Below are 21,597 nucleotides of genomic sequence, written 5' to 3' on the forward strand. Positions count from 1 at the left end.
CAGAGGGAGAAGCAGGCTCCCCACTGAGCGAGGAGCCCGATGTGAGACTCCATCCTAGGACCCTGGGATCATGACCTGAGCAGAAGGCAGATACTTAACTGAGTGAGCCACCCAGGCATCCCTGTGGAAAAACTTAATACAGTGTCTTACACATTGTCAAAATTCAGTAAATGTTAGCTAATATTAAAGTGCCAGAATAATTTGTGTTTCTTCCTACTATACATCCCATGGTTATTTGAGGGACTTGCTAACGCTACATTTTACAGGCTGCCTTAGCTTATTAACGTAAATATCTGATGTTGGCCTTGAGTTAGTAGTACCCTGAGTTATGTTAGTCTGAATTAGGAGAATCCAGATATCTTCAAAATCAGATATTTAAAAAATTTATAAATATGTGAAACAATGTCACTTTTTTTTTTTTACTACATTTTGGGAAAATATTTTTATTTTTCACACAAAAAAGTTATGAATGTTAAAATATGAGCTTATTGTTACTCTTTAAAGATTTAGTAAGTATTTAAAAATTGCCTTAGTTTTAATTTCTAATGTAGTAAGTATTGATAGATATAACCCACATAAAGAAAAGTTCTTTGGAGACCTCAATAATTGTTAAGAGAGGGAAGGGATCCTAAGGTCAAAAAGTTTGATAACCACTGAGCTAGGCAGTGAGATAGAAGAATGGGCTGTGGAATCAGCCTGTTATATTTTGAATTCAGACTCCATTCCTTATTAACTTTTTGACTCTTAGTAAATGACTTAAGCTCTCTAAGCTTCAGTTTTCTCATCTGAAAAATAAGGGTAATGATGTGAATCTTGTGATTGTTAAAAATGTGAAGTGCATTGCATGGTGACTAGTATATAGTGAGAGTATTTGCTAGAATAATAATTCTTAACCCCATTTTACAAGTGATGGATGTGAATCTGGGTTTAGAGAACTACTCTTTGGAACTTAACAGAATTTAAACCCAAATAAGTGAAATGATCTCAAAAGACAGGTGGATATGGTCCATTTGATGTTCTTTTAGGTATATGGATAGAAATTAAGCAATAATGGATCTCCATGACTAGAAAATGTAGAGGTCTGACATCTTGGAATTTACTTGCTCCTTTTTGGAAAGATTGGCACCATTTACAAACAGAAAGCGAAATGGAAAATTTAATTATGTCCAACAACATGGCATTTTAACTAATCCAGAGAAACTTCTGCTGAGGCAGAAGCATTTTACTATGCATTGAAAAGTACAAGCAAATACCACCCTGTTCTCAGATAAATAGAAGACCGCCTGCTTACATGGAACCCTTGGTTGGTGGCCCTTTGCCCAGATAGAGACTTTGAAGTTATAATTAACACTGTAAATTTATACTAGCAAATTAAGCTTTAAAATTAATTGCCCTCCATTGATGGGTAGTAGGAAAGTATGTAAACTTGTCAGTTGTCCCCCACTTAATTATTTGAAATCTCAGTCCTTAATTAGGGGATGTAACAAACATTATTAAGAGGCTGTCACATAACGTTGGAACTCACTGAATGGCTCTGTATCCGGACCCCACTTGCTCAAAATAAATACAGAGAAACTTTGTTTTAACTTCTCTTTTTAATGAGCAAGAGTTAACCAGTGCCAAATGTCTCTGGTTAGATACTTTTGTAAGCTTTCAAGTAGTAAATTATTGGGTGGTACTGAATAAATTCTTAATGGCTTAGAGGTATCTAACGTCTTCCTAGCTAGTTTATTATACTTCAAGAGTCTTCGAAAATCTGGGAGAAACCCTGATCTTTAAAAGTTTAAGTTGAAAATAATTTGAATTTAATTTGTGGTATTAAATTTGTAAAATATGTGTTGTATTTACATGTACAGTTCTGTGGGTAGTGGGATTATGAGAGATTTTCTCCCCCCCATGTGCTTATACAATGAATGTATGATTTTTATAATCAGAAAAATCTTCCTGAAACAATTTTTTTTAAAAAAATTTTATTTATTTGACAGAGAGAAACACAGCGAAAGAGGGAACACAAGCAGGGGGAGTGGGAGAGGGAGAAGCAGGCTTCCCGCCGAGCAGAGAGCCTGAGCGGGGCTCGATCCCAGGACCCTGGGATCATGACCTGAGCCGAAGGCAGATGCTTAATGACTGAGCCACCCAGGCGCCCCTGAAACAATTTTGTTTTGCCATTAGGTAGGGGAGAGCAAGATAGTCATCCATGCAGAGAGGCAGTCTGGCTGGGGATATTGGGGTCTAAGCAGGGTGGTGAGAATATTCATGGGTAGGGGGCCAGCCTGGCGTTAGGAGTCAGAGCTCAAGCAGTACAAAGAGGGTAGTCATGTATGGGCATGTGGTGGTAGTTATCAGAGGCAGAGCAGATTGAGAAGGGCATCCATGTGGGGGTGAGGCCTGCATTGGGTGGAGGCCTTCGCATGGGGTGGTACCTGATACAGGGTATTGAAGCCTGAGCAGGGTGAAGAAGATGTCCATGAAAGGGGTAGCCTAATACCAGGAGTCAGAACTTGAGTGAGGTAAGGAGGGCATCCCTGGGTGGGGAGCAGCCCCACATGGGGGAGTTCAGAGTCCAGTCAAGGTGAGGAAGGTATCCATGTAGGGGAGGAGTCACTGGCAGCGGTGAGAGATTGGTTATATACAAGGTGTTGATCAAATTAGTCAATATATTGATGATGATGGGAGTCAGGTTTCTTACTGTCAGTAAAGGGAGATTCACATTATGAAGAGGGAGAAACCCTGTGGTATTGCATTGAAACTGGAGGTTTCAATGCTAACTCATGATTTCCAATGATAGATAGATAGTTAGGTAGATAGATAGATAGGCAGGTGTGTAAATAGTCACACACACATACATACGTACATGCATACTAACATACTCTAACTCTACATGGTTTGAGAAAGGAGTGCTCAAAAAATGACAGAAATGATCAGAAGGATACAGAATCCAGCTTGGAGAGGCTCCTACTGACCAAATCTGGGCCAATTTAAGCACTAAAATAAATAAGGAAAATAATTGATTATATTGCATTGAATAAAATGAGAATCTAGGGCGCCTGGGTGGCTCAGTTGGTTAAGCGACTGCCTTCGGCTCAGGTCATGATCCTGGAGTCCCAGGATCGAGTCCCGCATCGGGCTCCCTGCTCAGCAGGGAGTCTGCTTCTCCCTCTGACCCTCCCCCCTCTCATGCTCTCTCTATCTCATTCTCTCTCTCAAATAAATAAATAAAATCTTTAAAAAAAAAATGAGAATCTATGAGTCCATACCGATATAAATGAGTAAATTGGAAATTGGTAAGGAAGAGGATATTCAGAAGGTTTCAAAATACATTCCCACAGGGATGCCTGGGTGGCTCAGTTGGTTAAGCATCTGCCTTTGGCTCAGGTCATGATCCCAGGGTCCTGGGATTGAGTCCCGCATCGGGTTCCCTGCTCTGTGGGGAGTCTCCTTCTCCCTCTGTCTGCTGCTCCCCCTCCTTATGCTCTCCCACTCTTTCTCTCTGACAAATAAATAAATAAAATCTTAAAAAAAGTACATTCCCACAATATGGTTATTAATTACAAAGAGATAAATAGGAATTTCACAGAAGAGAAGCCTGGCAGACATCAGTGATCAAAACAAACATCATCCATGAAGGGACAAATTGAAATTGTGTACCTACCACCTGATAGGATGCAGTGAGAACACGGAGCCACTTCTGTGCATTCCTGTCAAAGATACAAAACCTGAATCAACTCATGGGAAACATTAGACCCAAATTGAGGTGCATTCTATAGAATAACTGGCTTGTAATTCTCAAAAGGTCAAGATTATGAAAGTCAAAGAAAGATTAAGGAACTGTTCCAGACTGAAGAAGACCAGAGACATGAACTAAATGAAACTCATGATGCTAACTAAACTGGGCCTTTCTACTGTACAGAACATTTTTTAAAAAACTGGCCAAACTTGAGTGGGGTCTGAGGATTAGATAGCAGTAATGTATTAATAATTATTCCCTGCTTTTGATGGTTGCATTGAGGTTATATAGGAGAATGTCCTTGTTCATAGGAATTACATATTAAAGTGTTGGGAGTGATGGGTCATCAGATTGACAGTTTGCTCTCAGGTAGTTGAGGAAAAAATTATTGGCATTGTAGGTAACTTCTAAGTTTAAGCATGTTTCAAACATCAGCCAAATTTCAAATATAAGTATTATTTTCAACTAACAAGGAAATTCATAGTTTTAAAGTTAAAGATCTCGGGGCGCCTGGGTGGCTCAGTCGTTAAGCGTCTGCCTTCGGCTCAGGTCATGATCCCAGGGTCCTGGGATCGAGCCCCGCATCGGGCTCCCTGCTCAGCGGGAAGCCTGCTTCTCCCTCTCCCACTCCCCCTGCTTGTGTTCCCTCTCTCGCTGTGTCTCTCTCTGTCAAATAAATAAATAAAATCTTTAAAAAAAAATAAAGTTAAAGATCTCATCTTATTACCTGCCCTTAATACAATTTTATCTATCTATTTTTAAAAATATATAGTTATTTAATTAATCTCCACCCAACATGGGGCTTGAACTCACAACTCCAAGATCAAGAGTCACGTACTCTTCCAACTGAGCCAGTCAGGTGCTCCTGCCCTTAATACATTTTTAAAGCATGCTTACTTAGAGAAGCATTTAAATGACATAGTTTGAAACTTAAATCTGTATTTAAATTGACCCCATTAATGTCCCTTAGAATTGGAGGAGTAACTATAGAAAAGATTTTATCACAATTGCCTCATTTATTGTTTTAAAATGTGTCTTCAAGTTCAGGTGATCAAAATTTTTCTCTTTTATGAATTGTGTATAGATGTTCCCTGTAATGTCATCAGAGACTGAAAGTTACAGGGGTGCCTGGGTGGCTCAGTCAGTTGAATGGGTGACCCTTGATTTCAGCTCAGATCATGATCTTGGGATCGTGGGATCAGTCCCCGTGTCGGCTCCGTACTCAGTAGTGAATCTGTTTGGGATTCTCGCCTCTCCTTCTGCCCCTCCCCCATTGCTCACACATACTCTGTCTCTCAAATAAATAAATCTTGAAAAAATTTTAAAAAAGAAACCTAAAGTTGCAATAATAATAAACATATTTTGCAGAGCAGTTTCACAACCATTATCTCATTATCCTACATAGTCACATTCATTCATTCATCAAACATAAAAAGGTCATTGCCTATCCTACTCTCTGGAATTAGGTGTTATCATGGATCTTACTTTATAGTTAGGGGATTGAGGGAGACACCAGGTCACCACTCTTAGGTGCAGGAGGCATGATTCCAGCGTGAGTAATGTGACTTAAAGTCCTGACTAAAGCCTGCTGTCTTAAACTTAAGAGTCACAACTGCCCATGACTATGTGATCCCTCAAGGCCTTATTTCTTCATCAGCAAAATCGAAATGTTGGATTCTATAATCTTCAAGCTCCATTCCACCATCAAAATCCTAAAATTGAAGTCATTGATAATAGTAACAACAACAAAAACTATAAAATGATTGGGAGTAACCTTAACTAGAAAAGTATATAACTTTATATGGAAAAAAAACCCTATAAAACTTTCCTGAGATGCTTTAAAAAAAGATTTTATTTATTTGAAAGAGAGAAGGGGCAGAGGCAGAGTGAGAATCCCAAGCTGACTCCACGCTGAGTGCAGAACTGGTCACAGGGCTCGATCCCACGACCATGAGATCATGACCTGGGCTGAAACCAAGAATAGGTGGCTCAATCCACTGAGCCACCCAGGCGCCCCATTCCTGAGATGTTTTTAGTGACTAGAATACACAGATTTGCATATGTGTTAATTTCCCCATTCTCCTTTTTGTGTGTGTTCAGATCTACTAAATAGAACTCAGGTGTGATGATTTAGTGCTTGTAGGAAAAAAAAGTTTATTTGGGGAGGGTTGAGTCATTAACAAATCTGCAGACTGTCTCCTGAAATTTTGGTTGTTGTTCCAAGGAACGCTTTGTTCTTTTTAATAAGAGTAAAGACAGATGGGTTTAGAAGAGACTTTCTTCTGTTAAATGAATAGGCCACTGGGCTGCTTTGTTTAGTTTAAGGCAGTCCTCTGGGAAACAGGCATGTACACCATTTTTCTTTGGGGGTGTGGCAGCATTATTACTAGTATGAAGTTATATCTGATTGGCCTGAATTGTGCAGCATTAGGAGTGATATCTTTTTCTTCAGAGCTCAACATAACAGCTCATGAGTGGGGAAAGTTATAAAGGAGAAGGAAGGATCATCACAGTGAACATTTAGACAGTGAGACTGATTGTTTTCAAACAAATCTAATTCTAACAAATTCTAACAAATCTAAATATGCCTAGTAATGAAGACATCTTAATAACAGAGAAAGCAGCCCATTATCTACATGCTTCTATTAACCGATTTATTTTGTTTAGATCAGTGGGCAGGATACCATCTGTTACCAGAAAATTTCTTTTCATCAAGCTTGCCTCCATTAAGAGTCTCCAGTTAAGTAACTTCAGCTGCCCTCCTGTTTAATTTCCATAATAATTCAGGAGTATGGAAAGAAAAAGGCAGCTAAGAGGATATTGTAAATTGTACCATGCCCTCAGAGGATTTAATTTGGTCACCTCCTTGGCAAGAAAAATTAGTAGGAGGAGTTTGTGTGTGTTAGAGAAAAAGGCTGAGAGGAGAGGGAGGAGTAGAGCTGATGGAGGTGAGGCAGCTATAAGGAAATTGTTTAGCAGGATATTTTTTAAAACCTTTTTTTCCTAATAGTTTTTTGGTGACTTTGTTTTTCTCCAAGATCTCTTTTTACTAAGACATATTTCAATGATTTAGACACAGGTAGTGGTAAGAATCCTTTTCCCTAATATTTTACTTTCAGGACTATGAAATATATCCATATACATATTGGTGTGTGTGTGTGTGTGTATACACATATATGTGTGTATATATATATACAATATATATACAATATATACATTTGTGTGTTTATATATAAAGTGCAACTAATATACAAATGTTATTATTGTAGAAGATGGCATTGTGATCCTGAACTTCTAATTTTTATTTTGCCAAAGGTCCATGACTCCAGCTCAAGCTGACCTGGAATTTCTTGAGAATGCCAAAAAGTTGTCTATGTATGGTGTTGACCTTCATAAAGCAAAGGTAATGAATGATATATTTGGCCTTTATTAATGTACATGTATCAGAACTGGGTCATATAATACTTGTTGCCAGCTTTTATCTGGGGTATTATAAAACATTCAAAAGAGATAGTTCTTGGTAGAATTTGAAGTGTTTAATTTGAATTGCCCCTTTGCAGTTCCACTGTCAGAATGAAATTTCACATTGAAGCCCCTGTAAGGATCAAAGATATTTCACCTAGAGTGGAAGAAGTGATATTTTCCTAAAATGCAGATGCATTTGAAACTATAAAGTGGCAGCAAGGCATGTTTCACAACCAGCGTCACCTACATCAGAATCACTGGGGCATTTATTAGATATGCAGATTCTCAAGATCCTCCCAGATTTACTGAATTACTTTGGACAAGACACTAGAGCTCTAATTTGAATGAACATGTAAATTACTCTCATTCACACCTGAATCTGAGAACCATTGGCCTAAGGTAGTGGTTCTCAAAGTGTGGTCTCCTAATCAGCGTTTAGCATCATCCAGGAACTTGTTAGAAATGCACGTTTCCGGCCCCATCCCAGACTTACTGAATCAGAAATGCTGCAGGTGGAGCCCAGCAATCTAATTTCACATGCTCTCCAGGTGATTCTAATGCACATGGGATGAACCACAGTGGCTCATTTGGAAACTACTGGGTCAGGGAATTGGAAACTTAAGCTTTAATCCTAGTTCTGCCTAATACAACCTAACAGGATAAACTTAAGGGAAATTGCTTGACTTCTCTCATCTTCACCTACTGAAGTGGCTGGGGGTGGCAAGGGGGTGTGTGTGAGGAGTTTGTGAGGGAATGGGCTCAAGGGATGATGTGAGGTTCACTGGTGTATGATGAGGGGACTCAAAACCATGTCCAGTGAGAAAGCAGAGGAATAGGGATACTTAGCCCCTAGAAGAGAAAGTTTAGGGAAGACATAAAACCTGTCTTTGTGTATTTGAAGGATTGCTGTGTGAAGTAGAGATTTTACTATGGCTCCAGGTATAAAGCTAGAGCTAGTAAAATGGAAATTACAGGGAAATACCATTCAGCATAGTTTGACAAATTGTGAACAGTCAGAGCTTTACTAAGATGGAATGGGCCCCTAGCTACCATAGTAATTATTTCGTGCCTACAGCATGAAAGGTCCTGTTAGTCCAGTCACACACTAGATGTTTTAATGTCCTTTTTTCCAAATTCCCACCAAGCAGTTATTCTACCTGGAATAACTCCGTGACAGAATGCTCACTACCTTCTATTCCAAGATAGGTAAAATAATTGCTTGGTAGGAATTTAGAAAAAAGGACATTCAAACATCTGTTGTGTGATTGGACTAACAGAAACTTTCATGCTTCTCCCACCCTGAATAGCTGATATCTGAAGATTCTTCCTTCTTTTTTTTTTTTTTTTAAAGGTTTTATTTATTTGAGAGAGAGAGAATGAGAGAGAGCAAGCACATGAGAGGGGGGAGGGTCAGAGGGAGAAGCAGACTCCCTGCCGAGCAGGGAGCCCGATGCGGGACTCGATCCCGGGACTCCAGGATCACGACCTGAGCCGAAGGCAGTCGCTTAACCAACTGAGCCACCCAGGCGCCCAAGATTCTTCCTTCTTTAGATTCTGTTAAATCTAATAAAATCTCGGGCGCCTGGGTGGCTCAGTTGGTTGAGCGACTGCCTTCAGCTCGGGTCGTGATCCCAGGGTCCTGGGATCGAGGTCCGCATCGGGGTCCCTGCTCTGCGGGGAGCCTGCTTCTCCCTCTGCCACTCCCCCTGCTTGTGTTCCCTCTCTCGCTGTGTCTCTCTCTGTCAAATAAATAAAATCTTTAAAAAAAAAAATCTAATAAAATTTCATTACATGTTAGTGGTTTTTCTTAAAATGTTGCTCTGGATTGTTTTGGCCTGGGTGCTTCTGTGAATCTCTAAAGTAGATGATAGAAAGATCAGACCAGATATTGTTCGGGTTTGCTTCTCAATTCCTGCTGTAGGCTGATGTCGATGCAGTAATTATCAGGAATAGATGAAGAAGTCAAGCAGCATATTCCTTTCCCAAATGTTGTAAAGCAAATTGTTTCTCCCAAAACATATAATTAAGAGAGAGAGAAAGCCACAGGTTTTAAGAATTTAAGAGGGCATCTTCTGGGAAATTCTCAGTTATATAGTCATTGAGTTAGAGCTGTTAATAATTTTTACCTCTCAGTTGTGTTTGTACATAACACATATAAGCACTAACATGTTTCTCTATACTCAATTTGGGAAAAGGAATAGTCAAGAAACATTTAACTCTGTGTTTTGATTACCTATCTACATAGTCATTGGTAGAGATTTACTCAGGTGAAATTTATTTTCCTTATTTGCAGACACAGATGATTAATATTATATATTTAATTTTTAAAAATTACTAAGGAGGCATAGAAATGTGGCTTTATCTTGCTGTTCCTTCTTGACTTTGGGATAATATTTATAATTTAATATACTTAACATCAATAATTACAAGACTCTGAGATTCTCTCATACTGAGTTTATACAGGAATAGAGTCAACTCCTTTACTTATGAATTTTGGATGAATGACCACATTATCATAAAAAAAATATAATTGTGCATGTATATTTGGTAGTAGACATAATCCTCAGCCCTAGCCTCCAGAAGTCATGTGGCCTACAGACTTAAAGCTACATGTGTAGGACATAGGTAGCTACTGTAGCCACCATAGTAATTATTTACTGATTATGGTAGTGACAGATTTGAATATTTAGAATGAGAACATGAACGTTTACCCTAGAATTTTCATATACAGACAGGCATGGTAAAAGCAGATGAGTGTCTCTTTTTGGATTATTATTTTTTTTTTTAAAGATTTTTATTTATTTATTCATGAGAGACAGAGAGAGAGAGAGGCAGAGGGAGAAGCAGGCTCCCAAGGAGCAGAGAGCCCGATGCGGGACTTGATCCCAGGACCCTGGGATCATGACCTGAGCCGAAGGCAGACGCTTAACCATCTGAGCCACCCAGGCGCCCCTCTTTTTGGATTATTAAGGAACACCTTTTTGGAGAATACAGAGGCTCAGTTTTATGGGAGAAGTGCAAGCCCAGTGACATTTCATGGTGGCTTTGAGGGGTGGCTGTGGTGGCTTCATGGCTCCTTCTAGGAGTTAGTTCCTTCAGTGGGTAAGATGTGTACATCCATGTTTCTTGGACAAGAAAAGAGCAGGTGTTCACTCACAGTGGTATGGTAACATTTTTACATGGACTCAATAGTCCCATGGATTATGATTGTAAGGTCAAGCTTTACTTTTTAATGTATGCTTTGTAAGTGTTTTTGGTTATTGATATCTTCAGATTATCAAATAATAGTCAACCATGTGTTGAGCACTTTGCTGAAGACTGAACTGCTAACACTTTTCTTTTTCAGGACTTGGAAGGAGTGGATATCATCCTAGGTGTCTGCTCTAGTGGCCTTCTGGTTTATAAAGATAAGCTGAGAATTAACCGCTTTCCTTGGCCCAAAGTGTTGAAGATTTCTTACAAACGTAGCAGCTTTTTCATCAAGATCCGACCTGGAGAGGTACAGCATTCATGCTTCTTTCCTCCTGAATCAAGCATGGACCGTGTTGAAAACATCTCTTCATTCTTGCTTTTCTTATTATGTCATCTAAGACATCTCTCTGTAGCTAACTGTTCAGGAACTGGTAATTCTGTTTTCTAAATTAATCTGCCCCATAATGCTTCTTGTCTTCCTTACTACTGATCTTCTGGACATTTCTCTGTATGTAAGTAAATATATCATGGCCAAAAGTGAATCTTGGATTGATATACTTGTTCCTTGTTTACTTCCTGTAAAATCCTTGATGGGAAAATATTTATAAATATTTATAAATTAAGTAGCAGGAGATTTTGAAATTGTGGGGTTAAGATACTCATGTTTTGCACCACCAACACCTTACCTCATGTAATTAAGATTTATTTGTATGTGTAGCTCCTAGTGGTTGCTAAGAATGTATTCTAGGTCAAGTTCTAGATTTTTAATAGAGTTGGTTGTTCAACTCATCCAGACGACTCAGTTATTAGTTGGTGTTCAAGATTTAGGATATACTAATGCTGACCAAACTTAACTTTTACATTTAGGAGCCATCATGGCACAGCAGAAAATTATTTAAGTAGGAATTTAAAAAAGTTCTAGCTCCTACTCTGCCCCTGCCGCTACTAAGCAGAATACCCAGTACAAATCGAGGGCTCAGCTTCCTTATCATTCGAGTGGGATAATACCTTCTCTGTCACAGTTGATTTGAAGATCAAATGAGATGACAGCTGTAAAAGCTCTAAACGAGAAAGTAATGCACTAATGTATATGGCTTTTTTTGTGTGTGTATCACCATCTGCTGGTGGAAAATGGCTTGTTATTTTAGCATGGAAATACTGGACGTGCAGCCTTAAAAATCTTGGTTAGGCCCAATGAAACATTTATTTAATACCATCATTATTTACCTGTGCCTAGCAAAGAGGAGTCAATGTCTTCCCTCAAAAGTTTCAAATCTAAGAGGCATTCAGTCACCAAATATTTATTGATTGAGGGCTTGCTTTGTGCCAGGCACTATTCTTGGGTCTAGGAATATAATAGTGAATAAGAGTCCATCCCTAACCAATCTTACATTTTAATGTGGGAAGGCAGAAAATTTATACACACACACACAAATAAATAGGATAAAGGAAGTCCTTGCGTCTTTTGAAAGTCAACTATATGATACATACTAAAACATAGAATTCTTTTTTTTTTTTTTTTTAAGATTTTATTTAATTATTTGACAGAGAGAGAGATAGTGAGAGCAGGAACACAAGCAGGGGGAGTGGGAGAGGGAGAAGCAGGCTTCCCGCCTGACCAGGGAGCCCGATGTGGGGCTCAATCCCAGGACCCTGGGATCATGACCTGAGCCGAAGGCAGACGCTTAACGACTGAGCCACCCAGGCGCCCCTAAAACATAGAATTCTTATTGAAGAAAGCAATTAGGAACAACAAAAGGATTTTGAGATGTGAAGTGTTACGTCTACAGAGGATGATATAGCAGTAGCATGTAGTAGAAACCATGAAAATCTGGTTCTGCCCCTTGATAGCTATGAGACTGAGCAAATAACTTCTCTGATCTTAGTTTCTTCATGTGTAAAAATATAGATGATACTATCTAATCATAGTATTATTGGAAATAGTAGGCACTAAATATAAATGTCAGTTTCTTTTCTATCTTGTATGCTTAAGGTAGAAACAAAGAGGCAAAAGACTAGCAGGACAGTGTTTCTCGTATCCTTGGCAGGTTATGATTTGCTTCAGTCAAAGAGGTCTCCAGATAAATAATGGTCAGTCAAGGGAAGAAAAGAGAAAACATTTAATAATTCGGGAATCTAGTTTGAGCCAAAATCTTTAGCTCCCATTACTAAAAACAATTGCATAATAATATTGATTGATTGGAGGAATCATGTTTTCCCCTTCCCTGATCATATTGTAGTCAAGTATCCCAAATGTAGACAGTAACCAAGGAAGAGTAATGTCCGGACAGTCAAAAGGTCACTTAATTATGTCTCAGAAAAATGTACAGTGTCTGAAGGGGGGAGTGGGTTCTGAACAAAATAAAATGCATGAATAATATAAGATGCATTCCCTGGCTTCTCTGCTGTGGAAAAAGCCACCTTAAGTGAGTAGATCTCTTCTGGTAAGTAGGAAAAAATTTCAAATGAAAATTTTCAGTTTCAACTGAAAAATTTCAATTTCTTAGACTAGTAGTAACATTCTTTTCATTTATAATGTCCTCTTCTGTAACACCATATTTCTCTGGTACTGGATCACTTTAGTCAAATAATCATGTTTCATGTTTATTCGCATTTTTATAGCAAGAACAATATGAGAGTACCATTGGATTCAAACTTCCCAGTTACCGAGCAGCTAAGAAATTATGGAAAGTCTGTGTAGAGCATCACACGTTTTTCAGGTATTGTTCTCACTTAAGTATTTTTCAAGGATAAATTATTTATGCATGTTTCTATTTTAAACCTGCTATTGAAATTCCCTCCTTTGTATGGCTGGCATTCTTTTATTTAGCCCAGGTGAGATCATCTTAAGCAAGACAAAATAAATCCAGTTCTCCTCCCTTGGGTTGAAAAATATTCCTTAACATTCCCAGAGCACCTTTCTGTGTGTGGAAGAAGGAGAATAGAAGGGAGGAAAAGGAATCTGTGTTTACTAGGGGCTCTGTGATCATCCTAACTGGAGCTAAAATTAGTCTGTGAGTGGGAAATACCCTGACTTACCTCCACATGGAATTTCTTAAAGCATTGCTTACCTACTTTCTGTGGGGCTGTTAGATTAGAATGTGAAAGGTAGGAAGCTGATCGTTATCTAGGCTCTAATCAACCCCCAAAATGAGGCACAGAGAGCCATCTTTGAAGCCCAATTGTATCAGATAATCAGAAAATAGGAGGAAGTTTCATCTGCTCAGCTTTTCAAGAGGCCACATCATTAACCCTTTGTATTCATTTACCAAACATTTTTTTAGTGCTTACCCTTTGTGTACGCACTGTAGTAGGCATTGAGAGTATACCACAAGATAGTTCTAGTCCCTGTCCTGAGGGAATAATCAATCTAGCAGAGAAGACAGACTTTACACAAGTAATCACCGGCACTGAAAGGAGAACCAGCTAGTTGCTGTCAGCTTGCCTTTTAAAGAAAATTTTCTTTATTATTGTAAATTGCATACATGGTCATAGTAAAGAAAGTAGTATAATGAACTACCCTTGTACCTACACCCACCTTCAATATTATCACCCCAAGGCCAATCTTGTTTCGTTTATATCCTTACCCATTACTTCCCACTCCTTCCCAGAGTATTTTGAAGCAAATCCCAGATCTCATGCTATGTCATTTATAAATAAACTTGACTCTTTATGAATGGCTCTCAAGAGAGATGACCATAATATCTTTTTTTCATAATATCTTTTATTTCTATTTGTGTTTTCATATCACACTTAGCACGATAGCACAGGAGACAGGAAGAAAACTCAGGGAAAAGAACATTTTAATTCTCATTTCAGGGCGCCTGGGTGGCTCAGTCGGTTAAGGGACTGCATTTGGCTCAGGTCATGATCCCAGGATTCTGGGATCGAGTCCCATAATGGGCTCCCTGCTCTGCGGGGAGCCTGCTTCTCCCTCTCTCCCTCTGCCTGCTGCTCCCCCTGCTTGTGCTCTCTCTCTTTCTGACAAATAAATAAAATCTTTTAAAAAAATTATCATTTCAGAATAAACATGAAGGTATACTTCATAACCAATTAAGAAATCTTAATTTTTGGCATTGATATATTTATGTTTTTATCATCCTCGTCTTTAAAATCAAACCAAGAAAATAGAGTTTTTAAAAAGGGTAAGGGTGGGGTGCCTGTGTGGCTCAGTCAGTTGAGCATCCAACTCTTGGTTTAGGCTCAGGTCATGATCTCATGGGTTGTGGGATTGAGTCCTATGGCGGGCTCCACACTCAGCAGGAGTCTTCTTGAGATTCTCTTCCTCTGCCCCTCCTTCCGCTTATGCGTGCTTGCACACTCTCTCTCTCTCAAGTAAATAAATAAATAAATAAATCTTTAAAAAAAAAAACTAAAAGGGTACAGGTGAGAAAGAGTTTTTTGAATGTTTATACTAAACATTCAAACATGTATGGTATAGATTTCAGCTACAGCCCAAAATATTTACTTGTAGGACAGCATGTTTGTTTGTTTGTTTGTTTGTTTAAAGATTTTATTTATTTATTTGAGAGAGAGAGAGAATGAGAGACAGAGAGCCTGAGAGGGAGGAGAGTCAGAGGGAGAAGCAGACTCCCTGCCGAGCAAGGAGCCCGATGTGGAACTCGATCCCGGGACTCCAGGATCATGACCTGAGCCGAAGGCAGTTGCTTAACCAACTGAGCCACCCAGGCGCCCAGGACAGCATGTTTGAATCTGTTTTATCAAAATAAGAGAATATATTAATATGTGATGCTTCATCACACAAAAGAAAGTAAATATTTACTGAATTAAAATAAACTATCCCAAAGGGAAAAAGTACTCTCTTTTTGGTAGTGTTTGATGTAGCAATTGATGTATTTATTCAGCAAACATTTACTGAGTGGCAAATTCATGCCAGGCACTATGCCAGGAGTGAAAACACAAAGGTAAATAAATCATAGTCTTTATCCTTTACCCATAGAGAGCCCACAGCCTTGTAGTGGAGACCAGCACATAGATTGTTTCAGGTCAGTGCGGTAAATGCCGTGGCAAAAGAGATTACAGGGTATAGCACAGAAAGAAGATGGGGTTCCTAACTGCGATAAATACACCAAGTAACCAATTAAATAGGTTAACAGGCACTAACTGAGTTTGGAGTGCATTTGACAAAATTATTTTAATAGAGTGGAAAAAGTGCTCTGGGCTTGGACCCTGTTATTGCCCAATCTCGGCTATGTGATCTTAAGGCAGTAACTTCTTTTTGGAAGTTCAGTTTCTTATATCTGTAAAATGATGAAAATATTACATGGATGTAATGAAAATATTACAGTGCTATAAAAGCATTTTGAAAACCATAAGGCCCTATCTATAGGGATATATGATGATATTATTAATATAGGCCAAAATTAAATTATACATGTTGCTTTGAGAAATGATGTAGAATTAAAATAATGATTGTTTGATTGGAACTCTGTCTTAGTAACTATAAGGAAATGAGATTAATTCATGATTTTTGTCTTTACTCTCCCAGTCTCATTAGAGTGAGATAATACATACAATTTTGTTTTTCCACCCTAGACTGACATCTACAGACACCCTTCCTAAAAGCAAATTTCTTGCACTGGGATCCAAATTTCGATACAGTGGACGGACTCAGGCACAGACCAGGCAAGCTAGTGCCCTGATTGACAGACCTGCCCCACACTTCGAGCGTACAGCAAGCAAACGGGCATCCCGGAGCCTTGATGGAGGTTTGTATTGAGTATTAATGATTTCTTGTGATCCTAACTCATTAGGGAAAGATAAAAGAAGTTCAGTTGTCTATAAGGGAGCCAAATTAAAGAATCTCATTGGTAAATGAAATGGATCTTACTAATTGTTTCAGTGGAATCTTAAGAAAAATAGAACTGAGGTTCTGAGAGAGTAGTAACTAGATCAAGTTTCTGCTGCTAGGTGGTAGTAGATGAACACCACTAGAATCAGAATTCAAATGCAGAATCTCTACCACAGCATGACAACCTAATGTTGTATACCGAACTAAAACCTACTCTTTAATGTTTTTAAAGAGTAGTTTTTTCAAGTAGGAAAGAGGAAAAGGGTCTAGCTCACTAGAGCATTCATTTAAAAAGTTTAGATTATTTGCCCTGTGGCAATTAGAGACAGAAAAAGCAGTTGTGTTATTGGAGTCTCTAAATTTTGTTTAAATAAAATAGAGAGGAAATAGATAATTTTCATGATTGTGTGTACCAACAGAAGATCTTTCTGAATTTTTCCTAGTCTCAAGGATTTGAGAGTATTCCTGAAATGAAGTAATAAAGCCATACTCAGTTCTTTATGCCACTTAAACAACAAAGGTGGCTAATAAATAAAATTTCAGAAGGCAGTAACCGAAACAGAGTATTGTTGATTATATTTATTAGGGAGTCATCAGGGCCCAGCTCTATGCTATCTACTGTAAAAGGAAACTGCATGTTACAGAAGTTAAAGGTTTGGTTTCTACCCTCAGATAGACCTGGGTCCACCTCAACTCCTGCATTTATGATCTGTCTTCTTGGGCAAGTTACTTAATCTCTGTGCCTTGGTTTTCTCATTTATAAAATGGGCATGGTGATAATATAATAATACCTCAAAGAGTTTTCGTGAGGAATAAATCAGATGATGTATATATGGTGCTTAGCACAATGGCTAACACTTAATAAGTGACCCCAAAATAGTAGTTATTATTAAGATATTGTTAATATTCTGGCCACAGCATTATTATTTTGTTTTGTATCATCCAGAATTATGCTGCCATATTTTGGTTTGTTGCATTAACAGAGCTACCTTGCTCAGTTTAAGAGGAATCCAGAATGAGTCGGTCACACTTGGAAAAGAGATTACCCAAGGAGTGGAACTTTTGTGCTTCCATTTTGCAAGTCATGCTTCTGTCTTTCTGATGTTTCTCTACTGTCCTGAGTTTGAAGGGGATGCTTTAATAGTAAGAGGACAAGGCAGATTACAGGCTTTGTCTTACTCAATCATCATGAAGACACTAGGAATTTGGCTCAAAGATTAAATAAGTTTTCTTAAGATATGATAGCTGATAAGTGGATTGGAGTACAGGTTGGTTTAACTCCAAAATCCATGTTCTTTCCGATACTTACTTATTCCTTTGTTCAACAACTTACTTTACCTTTCCTACATGTCAAGTTTTGTTCTAGTCACTGGCGAGACAGCTGTGAACATACAAACATGGTCTCTGCCCTTGCAGGGCTTACATTCTATGGGTAAACAGTTACAAAACAAAACAGTTTCAGATAGTAATAAGTACTATGAAGAAAATAAAACAGTGATGGGTAAAGAGTGTCTGGGGACGGGGGAGACCAGAAAACTGTTTGAGATTGAGTGGTCTATATCTAAATTTAGAAGGTCCCTCTGAGGAGCTTTGTTTGAACTGAGACCTGAATTATGAGGAGTTAGCCATCCCAGCATCCAGGGAAGAACATTCTCAAAGGGTGAGTAGCAGGTACAATGACCTGGAGGTAGGAATGAGCTTGGCATGGGTCTAGATCAGTGCCGTCCCGGAGAACTTTGTGTTCTGATGGAAATCTGTTTGGTGAGGTCCAGTTTGGTAGCCTGTGGCCACATGTGACCAATTATGAACATGAAATGTGGCTATGTAACTAAGGAATTGAATTTTAATTAAATTTAAATTTAAATAGCCATATGTGGCTGGTAGCTCCCATATTGGGTAGCACAGGTCTAGATCCTAGTGAACAGGGGAAAGGAGCAAAATAAATAAATAAATAGACTAAGTGAGGTCAGAGAAGTGGGAGGGGCCAGATTATATAAGGCCTTGCAGGCCATCTAAAGAATTTAGATTTTATTTTGGTTGCAGTGGAAAGCGGTTAGAGGGAGTGATATGATCTGATTTCCATTTTTAAAAGACCACCCTGACTGCTGGGTGAATGCTCCACTGAAGGGGGAGTAAAGCAGAAGCATGGTGAAGTCTGTTGCAGGATCTGGGTGAGAGGTGATGACAGCTGGGACTTGAGTATTGGCAATGAAGACAGGGGAAACTAGTCAGAAATACATTCTGGGGACACCTGAGTGGGTTAAGTGTCTGCCTTTGGCTCAGGTCATGATCCCAGGGTCCTGGGATCGAGTCCCGCATCGAGCTCCTTGCTCAGCAGGGAGCCTGCTTCTCCCTCTCCCTCTGCCTGCTCTGCCTGCCACCCCCCTCCCCACTTGTGTGCATGCGCTCTCTCTCTCTGCCAAATAAATAAATAAATAAAATCTTAAAAAAAAAAAAAAAAAGACATTTTGGAGGTAGGCCTGACAGAATTACTGATAAATTAAGTGTTGGAGATGGTATGGAAAAGAAAATCAGGGTTTATTCGGGCTTGATCATTTAGTACGATGGGAAAGTCTAAGAGAGAGGCACAGTTGGGCGTATGGAAAATCAAGACTTCTGTTTTGGACAAGGTAAATTTTAGATATGATCACTCAATCCTCATGTCTGCCATATTTACATAACCTGATCAGGCATCTCCTTCCTTGTCCAGTAAAGCATCCTACTTTCAGTTTACCTTGGGTTTGGGGAGCTATTATTTTTATTGTTTTTATCCACAATTTTCAGTGAGAAACTGAGGTTGGAAAGTTTAAGTGACTTGTTCAATATATCTCACAGATAGTAAGTTGCAAAGCTAGACCTATATTTGTCTGATACCATATCCCATGGCTTTTTCCACTAAGTAGAAATTCTTCATTATTTAGATATTATGCCTGATGTGTCCTTTCGAATAGCAAAGATAACCAAAGATTCAAGTGTTAATGAGCTTTGGTATCTTAAACAAATTAGAAAGCTTTACTTATAGAGAGATTTACATTACTTTTAGAAATTATATCCTGACTGTCTGTCTTTTTCTAGCTGTAGAAATGTCACAATTCAAGACATTAAAAAATCTTGTTGTCTCTATTGACCAATATTAGCTAGTTCTTATTAAATTACACTCTATGCCCCGGGGGGGTGGGGGGTGGGGGATGTCTTCAAAATGCTGTGGTAATGGTTGAGATTCTAAAACAAAAGCGTGTAAGACATTCCAAGGAAAGATAGCTTTGGTGGCTTTACCATTTAGTATCACAGAGTTTGGGAACTTCAGAAAAATTTTTGGAAATCATTTATTCCAGCCACCTGATTTTACAGAAGTGAAACCTAAAGCCTAAAAAAAGTTTGTCCAGGGTTAACATAGTCTGTCAGTACAAACTTAGGATAGAATCCTATATGTTGGGGCGCCTGGGTGGCTCAGTCAGTTAACCATCTGCCTTGGGCTCAGGTCATGATCCCGGGGTCCTGGGATAGAGCCTCACCTTGGGCTCCCTGCTCAGTGGCGAGTCTGCTTCTCCATCTCCCTTTGCCGCCCCTCCCGCCCCACCCGTATGCGCATGCTCCTCCCCCCCTCAAAATAAATAAATAAAATCTTTTTTTTTTTTTTAAGATTTTATTTATTTATTTGAGAGAGAGAGAATGAGAGAGAGCACATGAGAGGGGGGAGGGTCAGAGGGAGAAGCAGACTCCCTGCCGAGCAGGGAGCCCGATGCGGGACTCGATCCAGGGACTCCAGGATCATGACCTGAGCCAAAGGCAGTCGCTTAACCGACTAAGCTACCCAGGCACCCTAAATAAATAAAATCTTAAAAAAATAAAAAAGAATCCTGTACGTTTTCTGGTACCCAGATCCGTCCCTTTTTACCTACATATATTCCAGGATACCTTCTTCCTATCTTTACATTCTGAGGATTTTTTTTTTAAAAGATGCCTGATCTTTACTGGTCTTGATAATTACCATAATTCTTGTTACACTGTAAATGCTTAATAAATGTTGAAAATAAGATTATGTTTTTCCTGTCAGCTGAATGTGAGCAGGATCTTATGTTCCACTTGCCATTGGATGTTTTAAGTGCATTAGAATATCCTATTTCAGCTGTTGTCCCTCTCTTTAATTTCTTCTACGTGGGAGAAAAGTACTTCTTCTTTTTTGTTGCTTAATTTTTCAAACCTTCATTCAAATCCTGATGACTAATGAAGTTGAGTACCTTTTCGTAGTTTGTAGGTCGTTTGCATATCATCGTTTCTGAAGTGCTTGTTCCAAACTTTTGCTCATATTTTTATTGTGTTGTCTTATTAGTTTGTAGGAGTTCTTTTTAAAAAATTTTTTTTTAATTTTTTTTTTTTTTTAAAGATTTTATTTATTTATTTGAGACAGAGAGAATGAGAGACAGAGAGCATGAGAGGGAGGAGGGTCAGAGGGAGAAGCAGACTCCCTGCCGAGCAGGGAGCCCGATGCGGGACTCGATCCCAGGACTCCAGGATCATGACCTGAGCCGAAGGCAGTTGCTTAACCAACTGAGCCACCCAGGCGCCCAAAAATTTTCTTTAATTTAAATTCAGTTAATTAACATATAATATATTATTGGTTTCAGAGGTACAGGTCTGTGATCCATCAGTCTTATATAATATGCAGTGCTGTAGGAGTTCTTTATGCTTGTCTCACTCCCAGTGTCAGGGACAAACCGTCAGTATTTCATAACTAAGTGTGATGTTTATTCTAGGTTTTGTTAGCTACCTTTTATCAGTTAAGGAAGTTTTCTTTTATTCCTAGTTTCCTAAGTTTCTATCATAAATGAATGGTGACTTGGGGTGCCTGGGTGGCTCAGTCGTTAAGCGTCTGCCTTTGTCTCAGGTCACGATCTCAGGGTCCTGGGATCGAGCCCCGCATCGGGCTCCCTGCTCAGCGGGAAGCCTGCTTCTCCCTCTCCCACTCCCCCTGCTTGTGTTCCCTTCCTCGCTGTGTCTCTCTCTGTCAAAATAAATAAATAAAATCTTAAAATAAATAAATGAATGGTGACTTATCAAGTGCTTTTTAATTCATTGATATATAGTTGACTTTTGAACAACATGGTTTTCAACTGTATGGGTACATTTATAGGCAGATGATTTTTGGTAAATACAACATAATACTATCAGTGTATTTTCTTTTCCTTATGATTATCTTAATATTTTCTTTTCTCTAGTTTATTGTAAGAATATAGTATATAATATACCTAACATACAAAATAATGTGTTTATTGATGGTTTGTGTTTTTAGGAAGGCTTCCAGCCAACAATAGGCTATTAGGAGTTAAGTTTTTGGGGAGTCAGAAGTTATATACAGATTTTCAACTGTGAGAGGGAGTTGGCACCCCTAAGCCCAGTG

General features: G+C 38.9%; 1 protein-coding gene across 12 annotated transcripts in view; it reads left to right on the forward strand.

Annotated features, from left to right (window-relative positions):
* Positions 1–21,597, forward strand: part of EPB41 (erythrocyte membrane protein band 4.1) — a 199,330-nt gene that overhangs the window by 122,447 nt on the left and 55,286 nt on the right. For all 12 annotated transcript variants that reach the window (XM_044914445.1, XM_021684167.1, XM_044914446.1 and 9 more), the window contains exons 8-11: positions 7,043–7,130; positions 10,539–10,691; positions 13,007–13,104; positions 15,941–16,113. In XM_044914445.1, the coding sequence (XP_044770380.1) occupies positions 7,043–7,130; positions 10,539–10,691; positions 13,007–13,104; positions 15,941–16,113 (512 nt within the window). The remainder of the gene's footprint in view (positions 1–7,042; positions 7,131–10,538; positions 10,692–13,006; positions 13,105–15,940; positions 16,114–21,597) is intronic.

The sequence above is a fragment of the Neomonachus schauinslandi genome, chromosome 4 (assembly GCF_002201575.2).
Source record: "Neomonachus schauinslandi chromosome 4, ASM220157v2, whole genome shotgun sequence".
In the NCBI taxonomy this organism is placed as follows: domain Eukaryota; kingdom Metazoa; phylum Chordata; class Mammalia; order Carnivora; family Phocidae; genus Neomonachus; species Neomonachus schauinslandi.